General features: G+C 39.6%; 1 protein-coding gene across 2 annotated transcripts; it reads left to right on the top strand.

Moving 5' to 3' along the window:
• Positions 1–45: 45 nt before the first annotated feature.
• LOC146479567 (protein-L-isoaspartate O-methyltransferase domain-containing protein 2-like) lies at positions 46–6,934 on the top strand. 2 transcript variants are annotated; one of them, XM_085110437.1, is made up of 4 exons: positions 46–340; positions 1,803–2,522; positions 3,422–3,545; positions 6,188–6,934. In XM_085110437.1, the coding sequence occupies exons 2-4, from the start codon at positions 1,944–1,946 to the stop codon at positions 6,334–6,336; spliced, it is 852 nt and encodes a 283-aa protein (XP_084966563.1). In that variant the 5' UTR covers positions 46–340; positions 1,803–1,943; the 3' UTR covers positions 6,337–6,934. The 2 variants fall into 2 exon arrangements, with proteins under 2 accessions (XP_084966563.1, XP_084966564.1); XM_085110438.1 differs by having other exon boundaries at positions 1,839–2,522.
• Positions 6,935–14,348: the final 7,414 nt, after the last annotated feature.

Raw genomic sequence — 14,348 nt, forward strand, 5'->3', positions numbered from 1 at the left:
AACGACGAAATGTAATCCACTTTCATCTCACCCTACCCCGGAGAGTACAATACTGGCTTAGTTTGTTTTGTTTTGCCAGCCATCTTTCGTAAGAAAACTTGATTCAAGGCCAAAGTTTTAGTTTCACTGCAACACAGAATTCTCCATTTCTAACTCAGACGATTGTTTCAAACTAAAGCAAGTCGACTAAAAAGAGGGAGATTTCATGTTTTTGTGAAAGTAAACAAAAAATCGATAGTTCCATCAAGTGGCTATCTTGTCGGCTTTTCACGTTTTCGTGCGATCTCTCTGGATCTCTTCGTTGAGGATCTAAACTTCGATAATTTGCGGAATAAAACTGGTAAGTCTGCTTGTTATTGCCTAAGTTATTGGATACTTAGCCTCCCTTTGAATTTTGCCAAGTTTGCCATTTTACAATCCTCGCCAAAAGAAAAGAAAACTTGGAATCGAAAAATTGATAATAGTCGATTACGTGAACATAACACTAGGATTAACTTAAGCTTATGGGCAATTGTCCGATAAGAAAGACAGCATTCATTTGCTCACTGATTTTCTTTCTTTCAGTTTCACCTTCAGTTGTTCTTTCGCTTTTATATGTGTTTATTTTTGTCTCATGGTCAGTGTTCCAGATAAGAGAGGGTTCTCATGGTCAAAAACCCGACAAAGCTGGCTTCCCGAACCGACAAAATGAATAAATAATAAAGATTTGGAGAACACCAGAACTACTTACCCCGCAAAATCCTTCATTGACTCCCTGGTTTTGAAAGTTAACTGGAATACTATATGGCAGATACTTGGTGTTTTAAAAATGTCACCCCATATCAACTGTCTCATTTTTGGCATGATGTCTGACCTGATGTGTAACCAATGAAAATGTTGAAGAGAAAAACTGCCCTAGGTTTTCTTCAAATATTGCAGGAAAACGTCACAGGTTAGGTATTGTCACCCCTTCAGCTCTTCCCTAGCAAAACTTGTGTATTATATTTAGTAAATAAACCCTTTTGGCAGCCGATATATGGGAGGCGAACGCCCAAGGGAGAAGATAGGAGAATTTGCTCTTTGATATTAGGGGTTGAAAGGGTTAACCTAATTTCTGAAATTCTTACCTCTGTTGACACTTTTAATATACATCTGACTGATGTCTTGTCTATTGGTATATTTTGCCTTGAAGTATGGCAAGGGCCTGTGCTTAATAATAGAGACAACAACAACAACAACTTTATTTTCACATTTCCTTTTAAGGTAGTATTAATACATATATGAATATTTGGTTAATTCAAAGTTTTAAAAACATTAATTGATACGGATAACTACAACATAAATATCTAAATAAATGTGGAAACGCCAAGCGCCTAAGTAAACCATATGGTTTTCTAAGTTAGACACTAAGACTAGTCTTGTAAAGAAGCATTTTAAATGTAAACATCTATGTACATATTCAACACACACACTCACAGACAACACACTCACTGCTCATACATTGACTGTTATAATAAATAAATTAGAGATGGGCAGTGTATTGGAGTGGGAGGGCTTAAATATGTTATACTTGTTACCATTATCAGTGATGGGTCCAGCTGACCTTCAAGTAAGTGGGGTGTCAACCTGCTCTTGAACATTGACATGCTTCACTTCATGAAACAAAATTTGTCAGTGCCTCACTGAGGGCCTCGGATTAGGCCTAAAAAATAAGCCGGAATGGAGTCTCGGATTAGATTCACTGCTGATTCTATTTTGTGTTATTTTATTTCTTCATTTATTTAGGTAGTTATTCATTTAAATCATTGATTGCTTTTATGCAGCGCAACCTATCAAGCTATATACCTGGATTTTTTCAGTTAACTGATCAGTTGGAAGAGGAAATTAAGAGAGACTAAACTACCTATTGGCATACCTAGACATTGAAAAGTAAGTTTGATTCTGCCTCACTTGCTCGGCGAATTATGGGTGGAGCTGTTAGTGCGGGGCAAGATAATGATGAACTGGTGGACAATCTAAAAGATGCAAACTATATCAAATCACCAGAAGTGGAATGCGTCTTCCGTGCAGTGGATAGAGCAGACTATTTCCCCGAAGGAACAAAACAGCACGCTTACAAAGACCTAGCCTGGAAAGATGGTAACATACATCTTTCAGCTCCTTGTATCTACTCCCAGGTGTTGGAATCTCTTGAACTGAAAGAAGGGATGTCATTTTTAAATCTTGGCAGCGGCACCGGATACTTGTCTACGATGGTTGGATTAATGATTGGTTCAAATGGGGTCAATCATGGGGTGGAATTGTTTCAAGACGTTGTTGAGTTTGCAGAAAGAAAGCTCAGCATCTTTAGAACAAACCCAGCTTACCAAGGGACCAATTTTAGTGAACCAATTTTTATTGTTGGGGACTGTTTGTCTGTCAACACACATTACAGACAGTACGACCGTGTCTACTGCGGTGCGGCTTGTCCCCCAGAGTATGAAGAGTACATGAAGTCTTTGGTGAAAGTCGGAGGTATCTTGGTCATGCCTTTCAATGACAAGGTACACAATAATATTTAATAATTGACAATTTAATATTTAATAAATATGATAATAATAATAAGAAGAATAATTGAATACACATCACACAGAAATCAATACAAAATGTGATTGGCTCTTTCTTAGAGCGCTCACAGCCGATAATCTGCCAACAATACATCATCATCATCAACATTTTTTTCATTTACCCTCGGATTTAAGAGTAGCTTATATATGCAGCTAATATCTCCGAGCATTAACCCACCCAACCATGAGAATATATATACACACAAAGACCAGACCACAACACCGGGAACTACGTCCCTAATCTTTGCGAACAGTGAGTGGGTTCTTTTAAGACCCACAGAGTTATTAACAAACAAGGGTTGTGAGACGGGGCCTCCAGTTTATCGTCCTTATCTGAGAAGACTAGAATGTCTAACCATTTGCGGATGTCAGAGCAAAGACAGCACTTTCTCCTCAGTTATTTAAATACCCTGATTGGTGGTCCGGCTGAAGTTTGAACCCACAACCTCCCACACCATAGTCCGGTACTCTACCAACTGCGCTAACCGGCCGGCGGTCAACACTTGCACGATAGCACAAGTTTTCATAGCTCAAAGATTTTTTTGCTCTGAAAAGGTCTGATGCTACTCCATTTTAAGGAATTAATTAAGTTCAGCATTTGACCTACACTGTAGGCTTGATTTCTGCTGCTCCCCTGGGTCCGGCTTTCCTCCCCAGGGGGTGAGCATAGGCTCATTTCCATTTCCAATACAGCAGCTGGCAATCGAGTCTACAATTGACCCAATGATCCCAATGGAGTATCTTAATTCGGTTTGATCCAATTAATCACAATTTTAGTTCATGTCATGAAATCCAATGTATGTTAATTAACTTTATTTTTCCTATGTTCTTGACAGCTGTGTAGGATGTGGCGCATTGGTGAGACAGAGTGGGATGTAGAGGGGGTACTGCCAGTATCTTTTGCTCCACTCATCAACTGTAAAGAAGAGAAGAAAGAACTGCCGCAGTTTATTGAAATACGTAAGTTATAACATTATTTGTCTAGTAGTTTATTGTGCAGAGTCAGTAGAGTGCATGTCCACTGGGTGTCTCAGGACATCCTTTCTTCTCTGTTAGGGTCTCAGTTCAACAATTGCATGATCTATCCTTTTCCTTCCAAAATCAAGTCTCGGAGACCAAGGGTATTCTCCCTACAATTTTAGGCTTGATCCTTGCTGGAGCTATTTACCTTTTCCAGAACATTCAGGTCTGTAGGACAAAGAGAGTGGAGGACTTTTTTACATTTAAATATTTTAAGCCCGGGGGTTTCTTGTGGTCTCCTCGCCACTTCTTACTTCTTCTTTTTTACTCTTATTATTCACTCTAAACTTATGTAAGATCCTAGTCTATTATTCACTGTAACTTTCTATGATTGTATATCGTGGTGAATAAATAAATAAATAAATAAGTGATTCAATTGTTATTATTATTGTTGTAACTGTAAATTACTATACATGTATGTTAGATGATAGTTGCCTTAAGATTGTAAATTGTATTCGGTTATTCAGTTCTTTTACTTCAAGAGAGTTTTTAATAAACTATTTCTACTATTTCTACTACCTCAGTCTGGAATTCTCCTTCTTATTAAACACTTACTAGATAGCAGGTTTTCTGGAACAAATCTTTATACTGGTCATGCAAGCTAAGGACCAAAGAAAAAACTATTTAAGGTTACTTATGGGGAAGAAAGGTCAAATTTTTCTCAAATAATTTTTTTAGATAATTGTTGAAACAAGAAAGGGATGCAAAGTTTCGTGAAAACAGCCGTTATAAATCTTAAAAAGAACGCGAGCTATCTGAAAAACAAAGTTTTCTAGGAAAAGTGGTGAGCGAGCGAAGGTGTCATAATCCAATTTATGCGGGACTGTGTTGAGATATTACGCGACAAAATTTACCCGCAATCTTGAATTACCGGCAAATTTGCATATTTTTGTCTACATCGTGTTCATCGCATGTCACCGCGTTGTATGTAAAGTTTTCCTGTGAAACAGCGTTCCATTTTGGATTCAAGCATTGCGTAAAAGGTTGTTATGAAGAAAGCGAAACTAGAAAAGCCACCTTGGGTGACAGTTGAGAAAAAATCCGGCCCAAAGAAGGTCGAAAAATCATTTGACGAAGCCAAAAGACTTCAGCTGTCAGAGAGCGACAAGGGTTCTTGGTACAACCAGTCAGATTTTCTATAACTGCCTCGGCAGTAGAGAAATTCAAGGACGAGAAATTGGATAGTGGAGAGTCGAACATCAGTTCGGAGTCCGATATCGAAGATGCCGGCGACAATCCAGCCACTTTCGCCGTTGTTGACCGGCTGAAAATAAGCAGCTAATCCTCAGCGCGCAGCCTCGTGTACTGATAGCGATGAGAAGTGCGTGTATCGTGCCAACTCCGCTGGGGCTGCCAGTTTCATGTTCTGCGTCTATCTGCCGTTTTCTTCTTTGTTTTGGTTTAGCCGGTTGCTTTCTGGCGCCAGACTTAACTTTTCCCATAACGAAATCGCTTTACAATATTACAGTAACACTAAATGCTTACAGAACTCCCCAGGGAATGTTTCTTTGTGCTTGATTGGCCGGCGGCGTGAGCGCGTTGACAAGTATTTTAATGAGGTGCGAAAACTCGGAAAATGTTTCAAGGCCGAAAACACGGCTTTTGTTTTTGCGCGAATTCCCCACCTTCAAATGAATTAATAGGGTATGTAGATTTGCCAGATTTCAACGAAATTTGGCCAAAATGGTCATCAGATATGAATACATCAAAGTGTGTCAGGCTTAAATTACGAAATTCAAAATATTTTTCCCGTGACGTGTTAACAACTGACGGGACTACAAATATTTTCCATTGTCCATCTTTAGGATGGGTTTTCTCACAAACCAATAGGAATAAAGAAAAAGCCTGACACACTTTGTCAGCCTATTATCTCCTGATTGATATTGTGCAGTCTGTTTGCATTGGTTTTGCGCCTTTACGTGAGAGTGGGTAATTCAGTTAAGTACACGTCGCTAGCATTGAGTTTGCAGGCCTCTGAGCGCTTATGTATCCAACAAAATAAAAAAAATTGATATTTTCGCAAACTTCAATTTATCAGCTTTACAGTGATATATAGTTTTCCGTGGGTTTATCGAAAGCAGCGCGCGTACGCTAGATTTCCCTGAAGGCACTCGCGAAACATGCTGAGTGCAGGGCTACCTATCCCACGGGCAATTACCATTTCAAGCTGACAGACAGGGCGGAGAGGGGGTGGGGTGGTGCTGGTACCAGAATTTTTTTCCTTCTTCTTTTTTTTGGAGGTGGGGGGGGGGGGTGGTGGGAGGCTGATTGGGAATTGCTACTGACCACAAAAAGTGTTAAACCTGAAATGGCCACTATTCAAGTTATGCCAACACCTTTAAGGGTATTGAGGCATAACATGCAACATGTAGGAACTATTTTTTGGTCGACTGATTTGATACCTATCAGCTGGGGGGGGGGGGGGGGGGGCAGAAATGAATTTGGACCAACAAAATGAGATTCTCCAGGGTTCATATTTAACCCTTTTTTTATGACAGACTCCCCCTCCCTCCTTTGGCTTGAATGCTTGCATCTTTTATGTTTATAATTTGCATAATGCTTTCAATTAATTTACCTTTCAGCAACTCACCCAAGGTACCTTCAAGACCTGTGCAGACTGGTTATTAGAAAGACTCTTGGTCCTCAAGGGGTCAAAAGACTGCCCGACCTACCCCTCCCTCCAGCCCTCGTTATGTACCTGAACTACTTCCATGAATTGAGGCAAGACTAAACTAAATTTAATCTAAGCTGAAACCTGCCTACTTATTGTGGAACCCTAAGCAATTTGACGTCACTAACAGACCATAACAAAGAAGAAATCATGCGGTGACATCCTTGGGCCACTGACGGCATTCAGAAGTTGAACGCTTCCACTTTATCACATTTATGTCATTTCCTGTCTGGACATCTGAGTACTTAAAAAACAAGGAAACACTTATCTTCTGGTTGCCATCTATGGCTTATGAATGTCTGTGCTTAATATTTAAGTTCTTGGAAATTGTCATTATTAATAATGGTTTAGCCAGACAATCAGGGTGTAAATTCAAGAAAATATTAGGCCTAGACAAGTCGCTGTAATTAAATTATAACAAAGTGGTCAAAAATAATAATTAAAAAAATATATTATTTAAGGGGAGGGAGTTACATGTATAAGGGAATATTTGAGGTTCCACTGCTAATGAACTGTAAAAATGCAACTTACAAGCGAGATTAAAGGGGCTATGTCTGAGAACTTAAATATGTTTTGGTCAAAACTGTACAGAAACTGAAACTACCAATTGATGCCTTTTCTTATTTAATTGGATGCTCTGAGAACACACACACACACACGCAAAAAAAAAAAACAGTTATGATCGAGAGGAAGATATCAAGTGATTCTTAAACTAAAATCATAATCAGTTTTTATTAGTTTAAAATTCCCAAGAAGATTGATTTCACACTTGTAAGGAATCAAGGACTTGAAAAAGCAAGCAAAAACTTGCATGCATGGCCACAGCTTATAGTTACAATTAATGGACTTATAAATAGTGTAAATAATGTTTAAATTAATTTGTCCTGAAGGGGAAATACATGACTTTTGTATATACTTACAATTACTTGGCTTATTAATGAAATTTAATACAAGTAGGACTGGTGCACTTTTCTTAGTAATGTAATTTTACTATCTAATATTTAGATTTATCCATGACACTAGTAAGAATACTCATAACTGTAGACTATATATTTAAAGAATTACAGTCAACTCCCTTTATTGCAGACACCCTTGAGACCGCGAGTTAGTGTCCTTAAAATACCTGTTACCCGTTACCTATCCGCTTCGTGCCATGTGGCACATAAGGCCTCAACCCAACTCCGCCAACCAGCTCTGTCAGCCGCTGCGATTTTCACCTCACTCCAATTCTTCCATCCAGCCTTTTCCCTTTCCCTCTCCGCCGTCCTCCTCCATGTTGTCCTTGGTCTGCCCCATTTTCGTCGGCCTTCCGCTGTCCAGGTTAATGCAGTCCTGCAGTCATTATTAATACATGTAGCAGGAATTTATTTCAGTCAAACCTCAGTCTGTAATTTATTTTTGCCGGAGATTTAGCTGCTGTCCATATTATTGGGGTGTCTGTGAGAACAAGGTGTTTGCAAGGCGAGAGTTTACTTTAACTGTAAATGTGGGCCGCTAATTAATACATCATTAATATAAAAATAAATCTCATTTTATAGTGGCGTATTGACGACCTTAAAATGTCTTTTGTCATACTGTACCTGTAAGAGTTGTGGATGCTGCTTTTTTGCATAAATGTACATCAGACTGTTTCTAAAGTATACTGATCTTACTTTATAAATGTAAGTGTAGGTGTGTCTTAAGGTCTCTATCAGGTCAAATTACTTATAAATAAATTTACCGTATTTTCTCGATTAAACGCCCCCGGCTATTATTTAAAATTCGGCAGTTTAGACCCGGCTTTTTTTTTTAGGCCGGCGTTTAATCGGGGTCCGGCATTTATTAACCAAATGCGATTTTCAGCCATTTTTCCAGGTTGATTTATTAAGAAGGAAAGTGCGTCAATAATACAACACAAACACAGATACATTACTATATTTTATTTCGCTGTGCAGCAACTATCCCAGTTATGCTTTGCCGGTATTTTACCTTTGAATGTTTATTAAAATACCAAAACAGCATACCGTACTTGGTATGTCGTAACAGTTGCCATTCAAGAGCTGTTACTATTTACTTGCAACCGGTCCTTGTGACCTCGACCCCTAATAAACGCCAGGACCCCGATCAAACGCCAGGGCGCCGATCAAATGCAGCCGGCGTTTATTTAAAAATCGGCAGTATTGACCCGGCATTTATATGAAGCCGGCGTTTAATCGAGAAAATACGATATGTGCAGTTGTCGATCTGTATTACCATCAAGATACTCTCTCATAGTATGTCTGCCAAAAGTCTTAAATCAGAAAGAGACTTGTGAAAATTAAACAATCGCCTGAACTCGGTGGCCTTGGAATTTTTTGTGGGGATGTGTAGCTTGGTTCTCCAACCCCTGACCCAATGTCAGAGCAAAATGTAATTTTCTGCTACCGCCGTTTTTCAGACCTTGGTTTCTGAGATCCATACCTGTTTCAGAACAAAAACGGTTAAGATCTAATATCCTATTTAGACCAAAATGGCCAAAAAAAAACCATACACTTTGGCTTTGCACCTATATAGCTTATATGGGGGAGTAGCCCCCCCTCACACCCTTCAGTTGTCAAAAGGGTTTTTCTGGAGAAACAACACATTGACTGAAAGCATGATGTCAAAATATAGGTCCAGAATATTACTTATTCCCAATTTTGTAGAAAAAGGGTGGAGAGAAAAATGCAATTCTTGCTCATAGACTACATGTCACTCGAATGCCAACTGGTAGTTTGGATAGATGAGCCTTGTGCAAATGCCAAAAAAAATATTACTATCAAAACCACTGAAGTCTTTTCAAAGATAATTTGCAGGTAAAATGCCTTTCGCAATTTGGACAACCCTTGGTAACTGGCAGCAACCAATTCGAAAACTGCTGCACACTGATTTGCTTTGATGCTTTGATTATACAGCTATTTCAATTAACGTTGTCGGTTCAAAGCATGAAGCTAAACGACAAGACCGAAAGTTTACGTGGGATTTTTATGAATAAATTCATCAAAATCAGTCATGCCTGGAGAAAACAATAGGTTGTAATTAGCAGTACAATGACCTGCACGTGCAGGGATGATTTTGATGAAATTATTCATAAAAAATAATCCCACAAAACATTGCGGTCTTGTCTTTTAGCTTGATTTTAATCCGACGTTAATTCAAATAGCTGTATGTGTAAGTAGCTTTAGATTATCTACCTAACTGTCGTCCCGTCTTCTCTTTTTTTTTTCTTCTTTCATCGTACTTATTACCTGAATAGTTTCAAACCAATAAAGACAGTATGATCGCTATTTTGTTGACCGTTTTTGGAAGAGACTTAGTATGAAATTAAAGTGGTGCATGTATAATTCAAACTTGTATGGGGCTGTGCGGAAAATTATCTTTCCCAGAAGTTTAGCATAGAATATTTAAACCGGACAGGCTGTGGAAGAACAATATTGAAAAGCTTTTAAATTTCGAGTGATGAAACGCGCCGCTGTCTAATTTCGTAGGAAAGCCGGAATAAAGCTTGATTATTCTTCCCCGTATATCTGCCACGTACACCGTTGCAATTTCAAAGGAAAAGAACCCAAACAAATTTGCGCTTACTGTTGAACACCAAACGAGCAAAGAAGCGATAACCAAGTTGTATTCCTAGCACGATTTCAGGTGGCAAAATCCATGCAATTTTTATGAGATATCATGCTATTTTAAAAAATTATACACGCGCACCTCACAAAGTGTAAGAACCTCCGAGCTAAGATCAAAGATCGAAACGTTGTCGGCACGGTCATACAATCTGTAAAAAAGAATAACCTCTCTTCCAAAGTTTAATAAATTTATTCTTATCATTTCAATATTTTGCTATTTAAAGCGTACTAGGCTTGAAGGCACTACAAAAGAAGGGAAACTTTGAGGATCCGCGAAATTGGTCATAAGCTTATTGATGTTTACATTTTCGCTTCTTCACAAATATTCAGTGTTGACAATAAAGTTCACTGCACACTCTTCAAAATGTTGCCAATCTTTTGTGCTACGCTATCTGAATAAAGTCTCTTGTCTCCGGCTAAAGATGTTCGCCAGCTGTCTTCGTCGATGACTACCGTTAGCTTCTTCTAAGAGTTTGTTTTCTGAATCACTAAAGTACAATGTTTGATATGCAGATCAACACAAAGTTTGAATATGCTTCGAAAGCTTGTATGTAAAGTTAAAGCTCGCGTATACACCGTCGCGTGACATTTCATGCAAATCCAAAATCAGTCTACAAAATAAGTACCCAACAAAGGAAAAGTAAGGAAAAAAGTAAAGAATCGCACTTGCATACAAGAAGTTTAACATTTGTTCCTAACTGCATTCAGTGGGTTGATCCGAAAGCACGGTCCCAGGAGTTACGAACGAGCGATCGAGTTCCCGAAAGGGGCCTTCACTCCAACTTCCTGCGCTTCTTGAATTAAAGCACACAGAGGACAGCAGCAGCTCATGAGCAAGTCGTTGACGAACGAACCATCGATGCCTTTCTGCTCCCGAATCTTGCCTCTGATCTGCGTGGCGAACCACAGGTTTGCCAGAGGAACGAAAGTAACAATACCGCACATCAAACAATCATCGCCAACCGCCTCAGCATTCTTGCCAAACACGTAGCAAGGGGCACAATAGCCAGTTAGGCACAGAGGAATATCATTGAGGCAGCTGCACAAGCCATTACTCCATTCCTTGGACATTTTGGAAGACTTAAGTACAGAAGAAACCTTGATAAAGCTACTAAATCGACGCCTACTGCTCGAGTCCCTCCGCCCAGTTTGCAACGCGACTGAAATTAGCACGCCTCTTTCTTTGAAGTCACAAGATACGTAAAGCCGTTCGCTGATTGGTTTACTCTATGGTGCGTGTGGACTCGTTTGGATTTCCTTACAAATCTTGAAAAATATGTTAAATATTAATATGTTATGTTTTTTATCACCTAGGAGGTGTATATATGATTTTGAAAATTCCTTCCCCGGCGATACTTGTATCACTTTTTCTTAATTTCTTAAAACAAACCTAATTTTGAATTTTCCTTGGCAAATGTGCAAATTGTATTTCGTTTTCGAGGCTTTCAGCTTTGAATTGCTGTATGAAAACGAAAACAAAAAAATAACATTTGTTAAACTTATTTTCCCGTCCAGTTTGTCATGCAAATAAAGAAAATTTTTAAACAAAGGGTTTGCCTAGAACGCGACGATGCAGGTGGCCTTCAAAAGCTTGCAAAAAAATACAAATATTCAGTTTCAAAAATAATAGACAGGCAAACATGAAATAAAACTTTCCTCGGAGAATATTAACATGACTGAGCTGAAGTGGTCCGTATGATATGATGGCATAAATGTGCAGAGAGACGCTGTCACGGACGATGATAAGAGCTGGTTGAATCACGCGCGTGTTCCTCTCGCGTGTCGCGTTCATGTTTGCCGCTCTGAATGTTTTGAAAGTAATTATAAACTGGGAAACATGCTTTAGAATACAAGAATGTTTGATTTGGTGATTCAATAACAGTTTCTTGCTTCCGAGATACTTTTGCAACATTTTTCACATGCGGTTAAACTTGGAAACATATTCGCGTGTGCTGCAGCCGAACGTTTCGAACCATCAACACCTTCCTGCGAGGCATACCCGGGACGGGGCATTTGACTATGTCATGTGTCATGGGTGGAGTGGTAACCTGCAATTCAGGCGTATTTTTGGAGCGGGAGCGCTGAATAATCCGTCGTTGCTCCTCAGCCTCCTTCAAATACGCGAGCTAAATTTATCATTCAGCGCTCGCGCTCGCTCATGAAAAACGCCTGCACTGCAGGCTAGTGGAGTGGGGATCTGCACCAGATTTGTCTGGATCATGAATATTAGGTAGCACTTATATATCTCTGAAAATTTGTCCTTGAAAAAAGGTAATTGTCCGCTTTATTGTAGTATAGGGCATTTGAACAGCCGTCATCTGTTTAGGCAAGAGCGAGAATATGAACAAGCCAACTCCAAGAGTTCAAATGCCTGGGAGGGGTGGGGGGGGGGGGGGGGGAGAGGCGCTGTTGACGTTATTGATCGGCCCTTTTCTGTAACAGGTTTTTCTAGTTTAACCAGGTCCCGAGCGAGAAATATAAAATTGACACCACCCTCTAAAGATTCTTTCTAAATTTTTATTTCTGTCTTGGAATTGGATACCATCTGAAAATTAGCAAAACCTGTGAGAATTTTGGTATCAACATAGTAAGATACAATCTCTTCAACACAGCCCTTAGGTGGCGGACCAATTGCATATTTGCTACGGTCTTGAAAAGGGGTGAGAGTGGAGATTGGTTTAAATTAGTAATTACGCCAGACATTGCGTGTGGCAAGTGGCCAAGAATCAATTAGATTTCCCCCATCGGAACGCATACCCCCGGCTGTGGTGTGAACAAACGGGGAATGCCCAAAACCAGCCAGAGAATTTGGCCAGTAGAAGGATGATTCATTTAAATTATGTTTAATGGACAGTTGTCATTGAAACAATTGTCAGACGTCGCAGACATGACAGAGATTCAATGTCTGGAAACCCAAGACTCTTTACTTCTTGGGGGTGACCCGAAAAAAGCAAACATACAAGGGGTAAAATAACTAATAAAATTCCGCTGCTGTCGGTATTGGCAGAGCTAGGGTCTGATCTTGCGTGGATACCCACGAGACCTGAACGCTAAAAGCGCGACGGAGCTCGATTAGCACTAATCTTGGGTTACCTGTGAACAAAATCTGAAGTAGTTGTCATAGCGACAGCTCGACCTAATCCCTCTCGCACGCATGCACTGGTGCACGCTGTATGTCATGTTGGACCGTTGCATGCTGCACGTCGCAAGTTGGTGATGGCTTTATCTAAGTACCCAAATTAAAAGTATGTCCGCTTATGCCGGGTTCAATCATATAAAGCGGCTGTCGAATTCTAAAATTTGGACCAGATCTGACGAAATGAAAATGAAAATTCTTCAGTCATCTGGGCGGAGAGAGGCGGGGGTTAAGGGGAGGGGGGGGGGGTAAAATAATTATGAACTGTACTGCGAACGAATATGTCAAATATATAACCACTTGAAAATAAAAAAAAAACATATATATCATTTCGCCGTTATCCGTATCTTATCTTTCGGTTTTAGTCGTACATTTTCTGTTCTTTAATCTACCAGGTTGCAAATTGGAATGTAAAATGCAGTATCAGAAACCCATATATAGTTTATTGGTGTGAACCGATATCGTGGGAACGAGGAACCACGGTGTCTTTTTTTTTTTTTTTTTTTAACTCGAAACTGGAGAGCCGGAAAGTACTCAACGCAGTACTCAGAGAATACGCCAAAACAAACCCAGAGATGAGGATGGTAACGATTTATCAATCACTTATGAGCCTCTTTGGACTTTTATCGAGTCCAATTAAGGAGGTGACGATAAGTGATCCCAACACTAAAAAGATTCGCAAGCCCTGAAAGATGTTCTTTTCTCAACATCGACACGAGCACGAGAAAATATGCAAAGTTAACAACTGAAAGCAGGAAAGTAGTAAACGAAAGTCAGTTGTGTCGTGACTGCTAATAAAGAACGAGGTCTTCACATTATCAAAAGTTAGTTAAAACTCGCGCGATAAGAGACTTTTTTTGTCTTACTTTGTCTTTTCCCTGTATTTTTGGTTTTTATCTTGCTCTTTGTTATGATGACAGCACAGGGGCTCACAAGTTCCTCCCAAACCCCTTCGATCTTCTCCGAACAGTCCACGCGCGCGGGAGCGCGCACATCTCCCCACCCTTGCCTCACGTTTCCACGCAGCAGGCAATTTTGCAGATAGCACGCAGCTCTTTAGAATTTCTAATTCCATTAGACCTGTATATCACAGAGCTCTATTGTTTCAGAGCTAGGGTCCATTATTTCAGTTGATTTTTTATTGGTTAAGGTTTAGTTATACATAAACAAGTGAAAACAAACGATAAAACCGAACAATGTTTCGGAGTCGTCATGACGCCATTGTCAAGTTCGAAGTGATAGAAATAAATAAAGTCAATGTCAGTAATAGTTCACCAAAAAAAATGTTAAAACATAATGTCTGAATATAGAAT

Source organism: Pavona decussata, unplaced genomic scaffold (assembly GCF_977016875.1).
Source record: "Pavona decussata unplaced genomic scaffold, jaPavDecu1.1 SCAFFOLD_58, whole genome shotgun sequence".
Taxonomy (NCBI): domain Eukaryota; kingdom Metazoa; phylum Cnidaria; class Anthozoa; order Scleractinia; family Agariciidae; genus Pavona; species Pavona decussata.

Excerpts from the sequence above, each read along its gene's own strand:
- LOC146479567 (XM_085110437.1), top strand. The coding sequence starts at position 1,944 with ATGGGTGGAGCTGTTAGTGCGGGGCAAGATAATGATGAACTGGTGGAC. Across the intron at positions 2,523-3,421 it reads TCATGCCTTTCAATGACAAG|CTGTGTAGGATGTGGCGCAT; the intron begins GTACACAATAAT and ends TGTTCTTGACAG. Across the intron at positions 3,546-6,187 it reads GCCGCAGTTTATTGAAATAC|CAACTCACCCAAGGTACCTT; the intron begins GTAAGTTATAAC and ends TTTACCTTTCAG.